The sequence below is a fragment of the Puma concolor genome, chromosome B2 (assembly GCF_028749965.1).
Source record: "Puma concolor isolate L17-30 chromosome B2, mPumCon1.1.hap2, whole genome shotgun sequence".
Taxonomy (NCBI): domain Eukaryota; kingdom Metazoa; phylum Chordata; class Mammalia; order Carnivora; family Felidae; genus Puma; species Puma concolor.
The window spans coordinates 30,989,724-31,005,286 of record NC_141671.1 but is presented as its reverse complement, the minus strand read 5'-3'; the positions used below and the strand labels follow the sequence as shown (position 1 = coordinate 31,005,286).

At 45.6% G+C, this 15,563-nt stretch overlaps 2 protein-coding genes and 2 non-coding genes across 6 annotated transcripts; all 4 read left to right on the top strand.

Annotated features, from left to right (window-relative positions):
• The first annotated feature begins 256 nt into the window (after positions 1 to 256).
• Positions 257 to 2,751, top strand: ATP6V1G2 (ATPase H+ transporting V1 subunit G2). Of its 2 annotated transcripts, none has more exons than XM_086705902.1 (3): positions 257 to 506; positions 971 to 1,071; positions 1,587 to 2,751. In XM_086705902.1, the coding sequence occupies exons 2-3, from the start codon at positions 1,012 to 1,014 to the stop codon at positions 1,758 to 1,760; spliced, it is 234 nt and encodes a 77-aa protein (XP_086562028.1). In that variant the 5' UTR covers positions 257 to 506; positions 971 to 1,011; the 3' UTR covers positions 1,761 to 2,751. The 2 variants fall into 2 exon arrangements, with proteins under 2 accessions (XP_086562028.1, XP_086562027.1); XM_086705901.1 differs by lacking the exon at positions 257 to 506 and adding an exon at positions 513 to 675.
• A 1,397-nt stretch (positions 2,752 to 4,148) lies between these two features.
• Positions 4,149 to 15,558, top strand: DDX39B (DExD-box helicase 39B). Of its 2 annotated transcripts, none has more exons than XM_086705853.1 (11): positions 4,149 to 4,307; positions 5,570 to 5,916; positions 6,901 to 7,028; positions 7,323 to 7,415; positions 9,814 to 9,997; positions 11,291 to 11,409; positions 13,484 to 13,615; positions 14,373 to 14,482; positions 14,581 to 14,725; positions 14,870 to 15,017; positions 15,337 to 15,558. In XM_086705853.1, exons 2-11 carry the CDS (start codon positions 5,706 to 5,708, stop codon positions 15,351 to 15,353), a joined length of 1,287 nt encoding a protein of 428 aa, XP_086561979.1. In that variant the 5' UTR covers positions 4,149 to 4,307; positions 5,570 to 5,705; the 3' UTR covers positions 15,354 to 15,558. The 2 variants fall into 2 exon arrangements, with proteins under 2 accessions (XP_086561979.1, XP_086561980.1); XM_086705854.1 differs by lacking the exon at positions 4,149 to 4,307 and adding an exon at positions 4,473 to 4,606.
• Positions 5,065 to 5,142, top strand: LOC147580847 (small nucleolar RNA SNORD83). The gene has a single exon (XR_015251771.1). It is a non-coding gene; the product is annotated as a small nucleolar RNA SNORD83 (small nucleolar RNA).
• On the top strand, positions 10,050 to 10,126 carry LOC112853820 (small nucleolar RNA SNORD83). The gene has a single exon (XR_003222944.1). It is a non-coding gene; the product is annotated as a small nucleolar RNA SNORD83 (small nucleolar RNA).
• Positions 15,559 to 15,563: the final 5 nt, after the last annotated feature.

Genomic DNA, 15,563 nt, shown 5'->3' with positions numbered 1-15,563 from the left:
CTGTCTCAAAAATAAATAAACATTAAAACAAAATTAAAAAGAGTAGGACAAGGCAAACTAAAATTTGGACTTGGGAAAGATACAGAAAAAGAGGTAGAAAGGGGAGGTAGAAAAAAAAAAGAGAGGAAGAGAAGTAGGAAGAATTCAGAAACCCAGCATACTCTTTTCCCAATTAACGATACATGTTGACTTCCTTTCCCTCTCATCCCATTTTCAAGCCCTCTATGCCTCCTTTTCATTCCTCTTTGCCCCTGTCCCAGTTGCTAGACATCGACCCGGAAAACCCTGCACCTGCGGTGATGTTAGCGAGCAGCTCTGGGCCTGGTCTCTGCTGCTCCCAGGTGGTCCTTCTGGGTACTGCCCGTGGGAGAGGTGGGAGAAGAGACCAGCCATCAGTTGGAGGATCAGTTTGGGGGAGACACCTGGTGCAGCAGGCTTAGCGGAAAAGGGGAGCACTAAGACCCAGGGACAGTGGAGAATTGCAGCGAGAAGCTGGTGGAAGAGGAGTAGGTGGTGTGTATGTGTGTTGGGGGTTGGGGGAGCCTTCTGGTACCTTGGTAGCATCCGAAACAGCATCAGCCATAACGACAGAAATGGCCAGTCAGTCTCAGGGTATCCAGCAGCTCCTGCAAGCTGAGAAGCGGGCGGCTGAGAAGGTGGCAGATGCCAGAAAGAGTGAGTTCCCTTTTCTCTCCCTTAGGAGTCTGGAAAGAAAATTGGGGTGCGGGGGGGACAGCAAACATTTGAGTCCCTGGGAAAATCCAAGGCCGGGGTGGGGTGGGGGAGAAAGCTGGGGCTGGGCTGGCTGATTAGGAGGCTGATTAGGAGGGTGATTAGCGGGGTGGGTGTTAGAATCTAGCACCTGGTCGGCTGAGAGATGGCAGCAAAACTTTCTGGAAAGGAATGACCCCTACTATCACATTTTGTGAGGGGGTCTACTCCCACCCCCTATCCCTTCTTCTGCTTCCAGGGAAGGCCCGGCGTCTGAAGCAGGCAAAGGAGGAGGCCCAGATGGAGGTGGAGCATTACCGTCGAGAGCGAGAGCAGGAATTCCAGAGCAAGCAGCAGGCGGTGCGTTGTGGGAGAGTTGAAATGGGATCCTGGGGTGCAAGTTGGTGGGTGCATCTGATGAGGTGTGTATGGGGTGACCGTAGAAGAAAACAAGATGGTAAAGGGCTGAAGGGGACCCTTGGCAGGGACCACGTTATTGTTCAAGGTATGTGAGATGTATGAGAATCTGAGAGTTTTGAAAGACTTGGATGGCTTGGGGGGGGGGGGGGGGACTTGCCACTGTCTGTGTGGAGTATGATGTCATTTGGGGTGGAAGGCAAAGTTTTATGGTCACGTGTGGTGAGGTAGTGGGGGTTTTCCAGTTGTTTTAGGATGAAGTTGCATGTCAAATCTCAAAGGAAAGGGAATTGTGTTGCTTTCTTTGGTGTCTGGATATTTCCATGGGATGGGGTGGTTTTGGCAAGGGCTTTTCTTCCTAGCCTTGCTCCAGGACTTTTTCCTCCACATACCTGTACCCTTCTTTCTGTGTTTCTGCTTTTGCCTTTCTGTCTTCTGCCCCTTTCCCGATCCCCCAGGCCATGGGCTCCCAGGGGAACCTCTCAGCTGAGGTGGAGCAGGCTACGAGACGCCAGGTACAGGGCATGCAGAGCTCCCAGCAGAGAAACCGTGAACGCGTCCTGGCCCAACTTCTTGGCATGGTCTGTGACGTCAGGCCCCAGGTCCACCCCAACTACCGGATTGCTGCCTAGAATTCACCATAGGACCTGACTGTTCCCTTCCAGTTCCCTTCCTCAAAGAAACCCCCCAAACAAAATTACCACCTGCCATCTTCACTGCTTCTTTCCTATTTTCTCTCCTTTCCATTCCCTAGAAATTCTAGGGGCAAGATCCAATAACTCTGTGAAAAGTACCCTGCTCAGATCTGAGTCTCCTTACTGTTCTTTAACCTTCACTGGGACCTTGTAAACTCCCAAGTCACTCTCACCGAAACCCTCTGTGAAATTTGTAGCATGGATAAGTAGGGATGTGGAAAAAACACTTTGACTTCAGAGCCTGGAAGCCTTGGGTTCCTTTCCCAACCCTGCCACTTTCTGGCTGTGCACCTAGGACAGCTACTTAATCTGTAGTCCAGTGTCCTCCTTTGCAAGACTGGCATGATGCTGATGGTGATAATAACAGTAATACCTACCTTACGGGACTGCTGCAATGATTAGGAATCACTCTGTAAAGAGCCTAGCATGGTTTTTGGCATGTAGTTGCTGTGATTCCATAAATGTCCGCCCTATGATATTATTACCACCCGTTGCCCACCGTCAAAACCAAAACACAACTGTTTCCTCACATTTGTCAATGGCTGTCTAAATCACTCACTCATTCTGTGAACCTAGTAATTTTTCTGAAGAATTGGTTCTTCCCACCTCTCTTTTCCCAGAGACTTTATGGTCCCTGAAAAGGAAATGAAGACCTCGTTTAGCCTCTCTACTGTGGTTCCAGGAAGATGTTGCATTTTGTAGTCTCTCTTTTTGTCTCTAAATTGGTCTTTCTTTTTATTGGATTTTTCCCTTTCCTTTTCCGATTTCCCCAAAGACCCATCAGATGCTCACTGCTTCCTGAGATGTAAAGTGATGCTGTGTTCCTTTGTATGCATGGCCTCCCTTTCTACATCCTTAACATCCTTTCCTTTGTAACAATAAGAAAGTGTCAATAATAATAATAAAAATAAAACCTATGGGCAAATCAGTTGGTGTGTGGAAGCAGCTTCCTTTTTGCTTCATCATTTCTCACTTTCATTCACTCTCTTGTTCCTTATTTACATATTCCCCAAATACCCCAAAGCGCTGTCCTTTGAAGCTTGTTGGAGAAAATAAAAGCAACTAGTATGTTATTGTTTCTCTTAAATGAGGAACATATGTGGTTCCTCCTTGGGAATCCGAGAACTACAAATGGCAACTATAGAGAAAAGCTGGGGTGTATTAACAAGCACTCTTTGCTCCTTATTTTGCATTATTTTTCTTCATGGTACTTATTACTACTTGACATTTGTTTATATGTTGTCTTCCCTGGAATGTGAACTCTGATGACAGGGCTGTTCACCGAGTCCCCGGATCCTAGGTTAGCGGTTGGCACAGGGTAGGCAGCTGATAAATACTGTTGAATCAATTGATACTTAAAGTCGGAAACATCATCCTTGGATCACTGTTCCTTCTCTTGGCCGCAGAACAATGCCTACTTCACCAAAGACTTGAACCAATGAGGTAATCCATAGGGTAATTATTAACCGGACTCTTCAAGCAGAGAGGCAGGATACAATAGAGACTAAACGACGTTTAAACAGCTAGCTTTATTTTGGATCTGTTGCTTTGTTTGTTGTAGAATGGCAATAATGGTACCTATTCCTTACTGTTAAGTGGCTAACTGGTAACAGGTAAAGAGCCGAATGTTTGCTGTCATTTTTGTTGACATCACATCTGACTTTGGTAGCATATCAAAGACTGGGTTATCAAATGCTTCATTAAGGAAAAAATTCAAGCTCAACAATGGGGCTGCTGGAGGCGGGGCTAAAGACATTCTGGTCGAATTAACAATATTTATATAATGTTGCCTAACCCTCAAGCCCCACCACTTTTTTAAAACCTGAGGCAGAATCCACTCAGTGGATTTAGAACACCTTCCAGACTCGAATTTCCTGTCCCATAGCCTCAGGGCCCTTGGGGCATCAACTACATCGGCCAACATTTTGGGCAAGGGGAAAGGGTAGGACCCCTACGCGCGGCTCAGACTCATTCCTCCCCTCAACTGAGGTCCCACGTTCTCTAGCTCCAACGCTGACGCACCCGGGTCACCTTGACTACCAGGCCAAGGACCCCGTGGGAACTCTCAGTCCCCGCCACCCTTTTTCCACCGAGCGGTGAGCCTACGGAGGGGTGCCCGGAGAGAAGACCTGCCCGACAACAACCTAAAGGAAGAGGTGAAGTATATGGAATAGAATAGGGCACGAGAAAATATATAACAGTAGGAGAGGATGCCAGTTTCCTTTATGCCCTTTGTTACTTGCAGTAGCGGAGGAGTTAGAAGTGGCTTTAAAAATTTTTTTCACACAGGCATTTTCTAAAGGCAACCCCGGAGCGCGCAGAACTATGGGATCGTGAAAGGGTCGCCTTCCGGTCCCTTGCGCCTGCGCGCTGGCAGCCGAGAAGGCGGGAGGCCCTGGTAAGAGGGAAGCCGAGAACCGGAAGTGAAGGCAGATTCCCTCCTTCGTCGCTGTTGCCGCCGCCATATGCGCTCGCCTTGCTCAGGTAAGCTTTGGCCTTCTTTATCATCCACTTCCATCTGCGTTTCTCTGCAGCCATTCTGCCTCGTGGACTCCTGATACCCCTTCCACAGACTATGGTCTGGTCCCTGGGGCCTAGATGGGTCGTTATTTCCATTGCTTGCATCCCTTTTGAGAGCTCTTAAGAGTTCCGGGGGGGGGGGCAGGGAAGGTAGGGGGCCCGATCCAAGATGGTGGCCCTAGCGCCATTGTGTTCCTTTTGCTCCCTGCTCCTTCGTTGGGCTCCTCGTTTATCGGATGCCCCAGCGATGGTGAGAGGCGGCGGTAGGTGCTCTTTGTTTCTGGGCATTTGCGGAGGGTGGGGCTCTTTTCACCTTCCTTCTCATCTCTGGGTCCTCTTAATGGCCCAAGGTGGGAATAGGAGGAGGAGCCGCCTTACGGGCCTGGTTGGACTTTTCTTACCTCGATTTACCAGCCTTTGCTTGGAACATTTTTCAAATGTTTATGCGTGATGTCATTGTGTGTTTATAGGAAAGGAGTCTCACCTGAAGAGTAACGAAGGGTGATGAGATCCCTTACTAGAGTTTGTAGTAGAGCTGGAGTGAGAGTTTATCTCGAGTATCTTTTTTCCTATTAATTGTAGCGGAGGGAAGATAGTATTCATCTCCGACCTAGTCATTCCTCTTACTCTACTCTTCTATCCGCCCCCCCCCCCACATTAATTACACAGGGATTTCTTAAGCACCAGAAGGAGGTTACTGAGGAGTGGGACGCGGATGGCAGCCAAATGATGTTTATATTTTGGGAAGTGAGCACTTTGTGCAATGATGACCTTAATCTATCACCCTTGACTGATGGCTGCCTTGTTAGGGGTCAACACTTTGAGATGTAGGGAAAGCAAAAAGTCTTCCTTTGACAGTTTTTCAGGACTTGTCTTTATCTTGTTGTCTCCATTCTGCACTCTCTTGATTCATTTTGCTTTTCATTATCTATTTTCTTCACTGTTGTTACTTAACAGATCAGGAGTTCATATGCTGGTTCTCCCCATCCTGCTTTCTGGTTTATGCTACTCTGACTCTAATCTCTTTGGGAACTTGTGTCTTAACCGCCTCACCTGGGACCACTATATTATGTTTGCTTTTATGTTTTGTGTTCTTGTTATTTTTCTTTCCAGATAAAGGTGTCAGTACAGGGAAAGTGGGAAAAGTGTGGGGATGGAAAAGAGGTGGTGAAGGCTCTGCTCACGACTAATAAGTCTTTTGTTTTTCTTGTTTGTTTTTTTCCTAGCTCTTCTATCAGAAACTAGGTTTTTTGTTTGTTTTTTTAAACTGTTGCTCAAGCCCCCACTCTCCTCCCTTGTTTTCACTTACTCTGCGTGAACCCTTCCGGAGACTCCTCCCCTTCTCCCCCTGCCGGCCCAGGAATGGCAGAGAACGATGTGGACAATGAGCTCTTGGACTATGAAGAAGATGAGGTGGAGACAGCAGCAGGGGGAGACGGGGCTGAGGCCCCTGCCAAGAAGGATGTCAAGGGCTCCTATGTCTCCATCCACAGCTCTGGCTTTCGTGACTTCCTACTGAAGCCAGAGTTGCTCCGGGCCATTGTTGACTGTGGCTTTGAGCATCCGTCAGAAGGTAAATTTTCTATTGGGCCTAGAGTATTCATTAGGTTCTTTAAGGGAACAAGAAACAGGTGTGTAAAACAGTTCCTCAGATAATACATATTTATTTAGGGTATATCAGGAAATAAAGTATCAAGAACTATTTTAGCAGTAGGAAAGATTTGTATAGATTGGTTTTTCATTCATGGTAAAATGAAAAAGCTAGTGACCTAAAAGTAGCTGCTGTTAGTTGTTGTGACTGGCTTTTCTCTTTGCCTACTTTTTTCTTTTAAGTTTATTTATTTTGAGAGAGAATGAGCGGGGGAGGGACAAAGAGTGAGGGGGAGAGAATTTCTCCAAGTTGTCAGTGCAGAGCCCAATGTGGGGCTTGATCCCCATGAGATCTCATGAACCGTGAGATCACAACCTGAGCCAAAACCGAGTCAGATGCTTAACGACTGAGCCACACAGGCGTCCGTTTGTCTACTTGTTTTTAATTTTGTTACCTAGGCTTCTAATTTTGAATTTCCAGAGAGGAGCTGGTTGGACCTTTAGTCTCTATTGGGCCAGGTCAACTATGGTCTCTGGAAACCTTTGTGGCTGATCTAAAAAGAGTTGCTTTTGGGTCAGCTACCACACCCTTCATTTGTGTCCAGGGTTACATGGCCTAAAGATGGTAAGCTAAGTAGGAGAAACGGCCTGGGGCAGGCACTCAGATGTCATGGATTGTTACAGATTAAGGGAAATAGGGACAGAGCCAGGAGCACCAAAGGTGAAGTCTTGGTGGGTGGAAGAGGCCAGGCACTGGAGTTGGAGGAGGCCAAAGCCAGGAGGAACTAGGAAGGTCTGCTTTTGGGATGAATTTGATGGAGGGAGCAGAAAGGTAGAAAGGGTCTGGAAGTTGATGAGAACCATTTAAGAATTGAGTGGTGAGAAATGGGTTTGGAATGGTGAAAAAGGTTGTGGAGTTACTGAAGACTGAAGTGTAATTTATCTCTCCCCCCATCCCTCCTTCTAGTCCAGCATGAGTGCATTCCTCAGGCCATTTTGGGAATGGATGTTCTATGCCAGGCCAAGTCAGGCATGGGAAAGACAGCAGTGTTTGTGCTGGCCACACTGCAACAGCTGGAGCCGGTTACTGGACAGGTACGTTTGGGGAAAGTGCTGTGGAAGACATTTTGGTTAGGAATTTTTGAGAAGGGTGTTTTGCCTCAGCCACAAGCTGCAATCAGAGCCACGGGTGTTTGTTGCAAAGGTGACCTCGGTTACCTTTTTCTGATGGCCATGTGGGATATTGCATAGAAATTATGTGGTTAACGACTTAGATCTCAGAGTTGAGGTCATTTATAATCTGTCAAATGTATTTTTGTGACCATCACTTCCCCGAGGAGATAGTAAAGGGATATACTGTTTGTCTCTGTCTGCTCTCCCCACCCCAAGGTGTCTGTGCTGGTGATGTGTCATACTCGGGAGTTGGCTTTTCAGATCAGCAAGGAGTATGAGCGCTTTTCTAAATACATGCCCAATGTCAAGGTAAGCCAGGGTAAAGACACCTGGGAGGATGAGGGTGGGGGGAGTTGTAGGCATTGAAGACTTGTAGGTCAACCGTCTTCATGTCCATAGATGTTAAATTATCTTTATATGAATGTCATTTGCACGTTCTAGGTGGTAAGTTTCTGCAGACCTTGGTATGCAAGGGATTTACAGTTTACGGTTCGTTTGAGTACACATTATAATTTCTGAGATGTTTGCTTTACTCTAATTTTGGAGAATCTTAGTTTGCTTTAGTTTTTAACAGATTGGATATAGCTGTGCAGCAGGAGACTGCATGGTTAGGCTATGAAGGGTGCTCACCATGAGACCTCGCTTTTGTTTATTATTTCTTTACACTGACTTTGAATGATTTCACTGTGCTTTGGTTGAGTTTGAGAATTTTGGGGTGTGTGGCAAGAGAAGCTGGAAACTCCAAAACATCTCTAGTGTGGTGTGTGAATTTAGAGGATTCCTGAAAGTGGCAGAAAATTGAAAGATGTTTGGTGGCCACAACAGAGTAGGCTTGGGTTGTTTTCTGTATATAACCTTGGTTTTTATAGTGTGGTTTCCAAACCCAAAGTTTCAGCATCATTTGGAAGCTTGATGGCAATGCAGATTATATGGGTACCACCCCAGACCTACTGAGTATGAATATGTATTCAAATAAGATCTTAAGGTAATTGGAGTTTGAGAAGCACTGATGTGTATAACTTTTCTACCTCTCTGGCTAGGATGTGGTAAAGAATAGTACTTCTGTTTGGATTGTTGTGATTTTCTCCTGTTACTCATTATTTTATGTTTTAAAGTAACTAGGAATGTTGAGTCCTAGTGCTAAACTAAAAATAATTTCTTAAAAACCAAAGTAATAATGATCAGTATCTCGTGGTAACATGTTTTGAGTAAACTAAAAGGTTTCATAACAAAAAGATTTGTATTCTCCTGTCTCTAATTGCACTTTACGGAAGGTAATCGCTAGTTAACCTTTATTTTTTTTAACTTTTTTATTTTTTTGCTTTTTTCCCTAATGGTTCTGTGACACCAGGTATTGGCACTGTTCTCTCAGTTTATCAAACTTCAGGTGTTTATGATTTCTTTTCATGAGAGATGTTTGTTCGTGTTGTTTTGTTATTTGAAAATTTTAATCCTTTAAAAGTAATCTAAATGTTATATATGTGTGTGAAGTAATATCTCTCTTCTTAAATTTTCAGCATCATTGACATTCACTTTCTGTCCTTTAACTGGAGTGGTCTTGCTGCTGGTTGATTCTAAAAAGTTGAAAACCAGAAAAACGGTTTCCATTGTTATGACTGGAAACATGCATTGTTGGGCTTATTAGTGAGCTAGAATTGTACTTCCTCCTCTATAGGTCCAGCTAATCAGCTCATGTGGCTCAAAAGAGAACCTTTTTTTTTTTTTTTTAAGGTTATTTAATCTCTAACCCAACGTGGGGCCGAAACTCATGACTCCAAAATTGAGTTGCATGTTCTTCTGACTCAGCCAACCAGGCGCCCGAAAAGAGAATATTCTTGGTGTTAAGATCAACTGCAAATTGTCATGACATAATTCTTACTTTTGTTTAAAATTGTGCTAAAGTGATTCGTTCAAAAGGTTGGGTTAGTTCTATAGAATATCCTGTCTCTGGATTTGTCTGGTTACTCCCTTACGTGGTTCTTTAACTTGTTTTTTCCCCTTAGTGTTTCCTTTAACTGAAATACGAGTTTGAAAGCTCAACTGACTGAAGTTAAACATTTTTGGCAAGAATTCTTCATAGTTGATATTTTGTGTACCTCCTGTTTTGTTGCAAACTTGGTTGTTCCGTAATGAGTGATTTTAGCTTCATTGTGACAGTCTGATCCTGTACTTGATCTTCTCTCCTTGAAACTAGAAAGCAGTTTCTGGTGTCATGTGATGCTATAGTAAAGACTAGATCCTCAGCAGATCTTTTCTTAATGTTTATAACATGGAGAAATGTGGTCAGCTTGAAACCGTAACTTCATAGGGTTTGTGAAGGGGCATTTAAAAATCTGAGTTCGGTTAGGAAAACTTGATGTTCATGAGCTTTTTATGGTGCTTTGCACTCTGGTGATTTCTTGCTGTCCTTTCTTACAATGAAGTGTGGCCATAGCATCATGGGAAGGAAGATTATTAGATTAAGTCAGAAGAAAGTGCTAGTCCTGACTTCCTTGATTAGCCACATAACTCTGGGCAAGTTACTTATGTTTCTTAGCTTCAGCGTTTGGGGAATGTAATAAGAATTTTAGGTCAGGTGGTCTTTGATGTTCATTTTACCTTTGAAATACTCAAAGTTCACTTAGATTAAACTGAAAGGATGGGAAGTGCGGGGAGATTGGACTGTTTCCTCCCTTGTGAGACACTGTTTTTTTCTGGGTTAATACAGGTCGCGGTGTTTTTTGGTGGTCTGTCTATCAAGAAGGATGAAGAGGTGCTGAAGAAGAACTGCCCGCATATCGTCGTGGGGACCCCTGGCCGCATCCTAGCCCTGGCTCGAAATAAGAGCCTCAATCTCAAACACATTAAACACTTTATCTTGGATGAATGTGATAAGATGCTTGAACAGCTCGGTGAGTGGCAGTGCTGGCAAGGGGGCTGGTGATCAGGGAGTTGCCCTTTAGAGCCAAATGATGTTTTTTTGATTCAGGAGCACTTTAGTGCTGGGACGACTCTTCATCTATCACCCATGACTGATGGCTCTGGCTCCCCTGTTGATTTTTGTGAGGCCTTTTAAGGAACTTGGGTGAGCAAGGAGAAGTGTGTTTTGTCCTGTGATAGAGGTTTTGTTTCTTTGAGAGGAGTGACTTTGCTGATCTTAGACATTGCTCACACCACTATTCTCTCCTTTACAGATTCTTATACTGGGTGTCAGGGGTGGGGTAATAAACTGAAGGAAGAAGCCATTTACTCTCTGGCATTCTCTGCACAGCATCTATCAGTTTATAGCTGAGTAAATCTTTAGACCTAAGTTCTAGGATTAACGTGGAGAGTTTATGGGGTTTTTCTGTATTTCAGTGTGTCACGTGCGGTTAAGAAAGGAAAATTGTGAGAACTCACATTTAATAAATCAGAGCGTTGGGATGGACGTGGCCCCAGGGACAAGTTATTCCAAATGATTGACTCCTAAAAAAAATTTTTTTTTAATGTTTAATTTTGAGAGAGAGACAGAGCAGGAGTTGTGGAGGGGCAAAGAGAGAGACAGTAGCTGAAGCAGGCTCCAGGCTCTGAGCTGTCAGCACAGAGCGCGATGCGGGGCTCGAACCCGCAAACTGAGATCATGACCTGAGCCACCCAGGTGCCCCTGATCTTTGACTATTTTAACGTGAGCTCTAAGATGGGCTCCAGGGAGAGATGTCTTGTTTGCCTGGCTGGATAGGAAAGCATGATCCAGAGGAGCCATGAAATGGACTCTGACAACTGGAATGTAATTTGGTGCGCAATATTTGTAGACAGCAGGGGTGTGGGGAGAAAGTATGGACAAGGGCCTTGTAAAGAATTTCTCAAGGGTCTTATGCTTGTAAGTTTATGCTTATGCTTATACTCAAGAGCCTCTTCAGTGGGCCTTATCTCCATATCATAATTGTGAGCTTTGGGGTTTTTTCGTCTCATTTCTTGTCTGGTTAAAACAGCTGGAATCCGATCCCAAGTCTTTATTTCAGATTCCACTGTGTGCTGTTTCTATTGTGTTATTACAATGGATGTGATTTTACGGTGGTCAGAATAAATGAAGACCTGAGACAAATCTTACTGTGAAATGACTGTTTCTTACCCATTTCCAGCAGCCATCACCTCATTGGGCTGTCTCTGGTCTTTGTCTATGATGTATGCTACTTGTCTTACGGTCTTTTTCCTTTTTCTTGTAGACATGCGTCGGGATGTCCAGGAAATTTTTCGCATGACCCCCCATGAGAAGCAGGTCATGATGTTCAGTGCTACCTTGAGCAAAGAGATCCGTCCAGTCTGCCGCAAGTTCATGCAAGACGTAAATACCCTTCTACCTTCTCTCCCTCCACTCCCCGCCCACTGCCTCCTCCCCTTCCGCGCCCTCTTCCTCCAGACTCCCTTGTCCTTCAAGTGCCAAGAAGGGGGCACGTGCCCATCTGGGAGTGATGACTCCTTGAAGAGACACATAGAGGCAGAGACAGCTAGTGTTAGGGTCTGCGCGGGCGCCAGGGAAACTCCGGAAGACTTGGTCGGGTTAACTTGAGAGCGGGTAGTGTTCGACCTTTTTTTTTCATCACAGCATTTTTGAACCTCTTCTTCCTTTTTGGGGGAGGGCAGGATTTTCTGCCCTACCACCCACCCATCGTCTCCTATACACCCCTTTACAGCCACGCACCCTCAAGGTGGCATCGAGCACACAGTTGGAGCCTTCTGCTCCTCAAAACTCATAACCTCCCGGTGGCAGGAGAGCAAGAGAGGGACAGACAGATGGCAGGGCATGTCCAAAAGAAGAGCAAACAGCACAAATGAATCCGCTCCCTCCCCACCTCCAGGGGTGGGGGCCTCTGGCACCTCAGTCCCCGATCCCTTACTCCTTACCATCCATACCTCCTCGCACCCATCCGGAAGCTCGGTTGATGTGAGCCGGCAGCGGAGAAGCACCGTGGAGCGGCGGGGGAAATGCAGACGGCACCAGCGGTGGATGGCGGCAGCGGAGGCCGCGGGGAAACCTGACCAGGAAGCCGAGGACCAAACCAGCCTCTTTTTCCGTTCCCGGTTTTTTTCCTGAATCCAAGGCGTGCCGTGCTCCCCGTTTCCCCCCATATGTGTTGGGGGGAGGGGTGTCCTGAAAGGGGGGGTAGATTTTTTTTTTTCTTTTTTAAGACATTTTTTTTTTTAATACTCAAAGGAGAGGGATGTGGGAAAGGTAAAGTGAGGAGCTCCACTTGGAAGTAACCAGGTGGGTGTTAGGGTTTGGGGCTAGACGGGGCCTGTCGTATAAGTAGTGCAGTGTGTTCTTTTCCCATCCTGTACTGCTCCGCCCCATGGGATGTTTGCTATTTTTAGCTATACGTGGGGCTAGAATTAGATTTGAAGGAGATCATGGAACTTCTTTTTGGAAAGCCTGCCTTTGCTATCCTGCTAGCTTTCTGGGATTGGGCTTTTGGTTTTCTCCCGTGGCACACATCCTTTCCTAAAATCTTGGACCCTGGGTGTTCATGTTAATTATGTCCCCAGGTTAGTGAAGAGTGCTAGGAAAGTTGGGCTCTAGAGTGGAGTCTTGTGTCAATTTGTGTTTTTATTTTTTTATGCTACCTTCCTCCCCTTCAAGGGTTTTGTGCGTGTGTGTGTGTGTGTGTGTGTGTATTTTTTTTTTTTAAGATGAGTGTATATCTACTGCTCTGAATTTGTTTCTTAGCACCATCTGTTGGTACCTTCCATGTAACACTATAGTTGGTTTGGCTGTTAGTTCAGAGACCAATGTTCTGTTCCCTTTGTTCCCTTGTGGTCTGAGGGCAAGTTGTTACTCGCCTTGAGTAACGTTTGCTTCTCTTTTTATGGCATTTTGACTGTCCATTGTAGTATTCTGATCTTAACAGATATCCACCCTCCTAATGTGGATATGATTCTCTTAGTTGGGAGGATACTCGGAGCAATTTCTGTTCTCTCCCTTGTATTATAACCAGCTTTGGTGGAGTTATTCTGACCTTGAGTCACTGTGTCCCACCAATTCCCAGGTGTTTGGATCATATTGGCCCTTAGGGGATCATCTCCTATTGTTTTCTTTCCTGTACCACCTCCCTTTGAGGTAATGGCATCTTGCCATTGGGTGGTCTCACTGCTCCTTTACCTCCCTGCAAATTTCCCTTCCCATGACAGTTTGTAGCTGGGCAGTCTTAAGACTTGATAGGAAGGAAATTAGATCTAATGTGGAAGAGACCACATTAAAATGGGGGTATTTTTGGGGATGTGGTGGGGTTTTCAATCTTCTCTCTTCTCCCCATCCCCCCCATGGGGTGTATTGGAGATCAAGTTCCTCCACCCCCCCAGGTTTAACCCCCCCACTCTGCCCTCCTCCCGTTCCCCACCCCTTCCTCCCCCCTCCCCCCCAGCCAATGGAGATCTTCGTGGATGATGAGACGAAGCTGACGCTGCATGGGTTGCAGCAGTACTACGTGAAACTGAAGGACAACGAGAAGAACCGGAAGCTCTTTGACCTTCTCGATGTCCTTGAGTTCAATCAGGTCAGTTGTTTAAGGTCCAGTAGAGGGATGAGCACGTCTCCAACTGTAGCAGAAACCTGGTTAAGTACCCTTTAATTGAGGATATGACCCATGCGATGTGAGAGAGAATGGTGGAGAAATTGTCTTTAAATGAAATTCTCTTAAGTGAGAATTCAGATGTCTTCTGGGGCTGAGCATGAACAAGGTGTGAGCAGCTGCTTTCCTGTTCCATGGCTGTCACAGCCGGGTATTCAGTAAATAAAAATCTCAATGAAGAAAATCCTTGAGGGGGTTTAGTCTTGTAAAAGTTGCAAAATATTTTAGGTTTGTTGGGTTCTTAAATTTGTTTCTTGTGTTATTTACCGAGAAGAAGCGTTTCATCACTTTACCTGTTTAGTTTATCTGCACCAAAAACTTTCTAAAATTAAGGTAGAATTCTTATGTTGGATGTTCTTGATGAGCAGGAAATATTGGTCCTGGTCTTTCCAGACTTTAGTTTTAATTTTTACCACTTTCTCATGAGGTTGCCTCATTCTTGTCTCTCAACACACCTGGTAGTTTTGGTTATTTTCTGTACCTTCTCTGCAGCATGTCTGCTTAGGAGACGTCAAGAGCTGAGTGAGAAAGGCTAAGTTGTATTTAGATCAGAAGAGGAATATATGGGAGGGACTAGGAGGAATTCCTTTAGAAAAGCATAGTTACTCAAAACATTCCTTGCACGTACGTAATCTCTCTAACATTCCACATGGGCCCACATCCCCCTACTCTCCACACACAGGTGGTGATCTTTGTGAAGTCTGTGCAGCGTTGCATTGCCCTGGCCCAGCTTCTAGTGGAGCAGAACTTCCCAGCCATTGCCATCCACCGAGGGATGCCCCAGGAGGAGAGGTGAGTCAGAGATGGAAAGATGTTTTGTGTCCTTGGGAAGGAAAAGAGACCATTGAGAGAAAGGACTCAACATTTTTCTAATTTCCTTTCTCACAAAGGCTTTCTCGGTATCAGCAGTTTAAAGATTTTCAACGACGAATTCTTGTGGCCACCAACCTATTTGGCCGAGGCATGGACATTGAACGGGTGAACATTGCCTTCAACTATGACATGCCTGAGGATTCTGACACCTACCTGCATCGGGTAAGCTGCACGCCCACACGGACATCCCAGTGTCCCCTCCCACCTCCCGATTTCCTATGTCTTTATACCGTATGTTCTCATCCCTCCTTTTGGGTGTCTTCCTACTTTTGGGTCTTCCCAGTGCCACCCTCTGTCTCCTTCCAGGTGGCCCGAGCAGGCCGGTTTGGCACCAAGGGCTTGGCCATCACGTTTGTGTCAGATGAAAACGATGCCAAGATCCTCAATGACGTGCAGGATCGCTTTGAAGTCAATATTAGTGAGCTGCCTGATGAGATAGACATTTCCTCCTACAGTGAGTATTGATCTCATGAGACTGGCTCTTCAGTCTCCTTGTTCTTAGTGTGTTTGTCTTAAATCCCATTTACATAAATAAGGTCTCTGGTGCATAACAGGCACTCGACAAGTTCATGTCCCCTGATCTTGATGCCCTTGTTGGGATGTGTAGTTGTCCTCTGTGTGGGGTCTTTTTCTCATGACAGATTATTTCTGTCCCCACTTCCAGTGTGTCCTCTGCACCCACAAACTACAGACATCTGCATGTAATGGGGGGTGTTTCTGCCAGCCTCGCCATTTCCATTTCTTATTCTAATCGTGCCATGTTTTCTCTTCAGTTGAACAGACGCGGTAGAGGACTCACCCATAGTTTTGGAATGTGACCGTCTGTCCCTCTTCAGGAGATGACAGCAGGCATATGGGGGTGAAGGAGACACTACTGCCACCTTCCCTGGCAACCCCCACCCCCCACCCTACGACTTCCCCCTTTTGCATCACCACCACTCCTAAACTCCTGTTTCCTGAATTGTCTGAATTTTTTTTAACAAAACTAAAAAACACATGT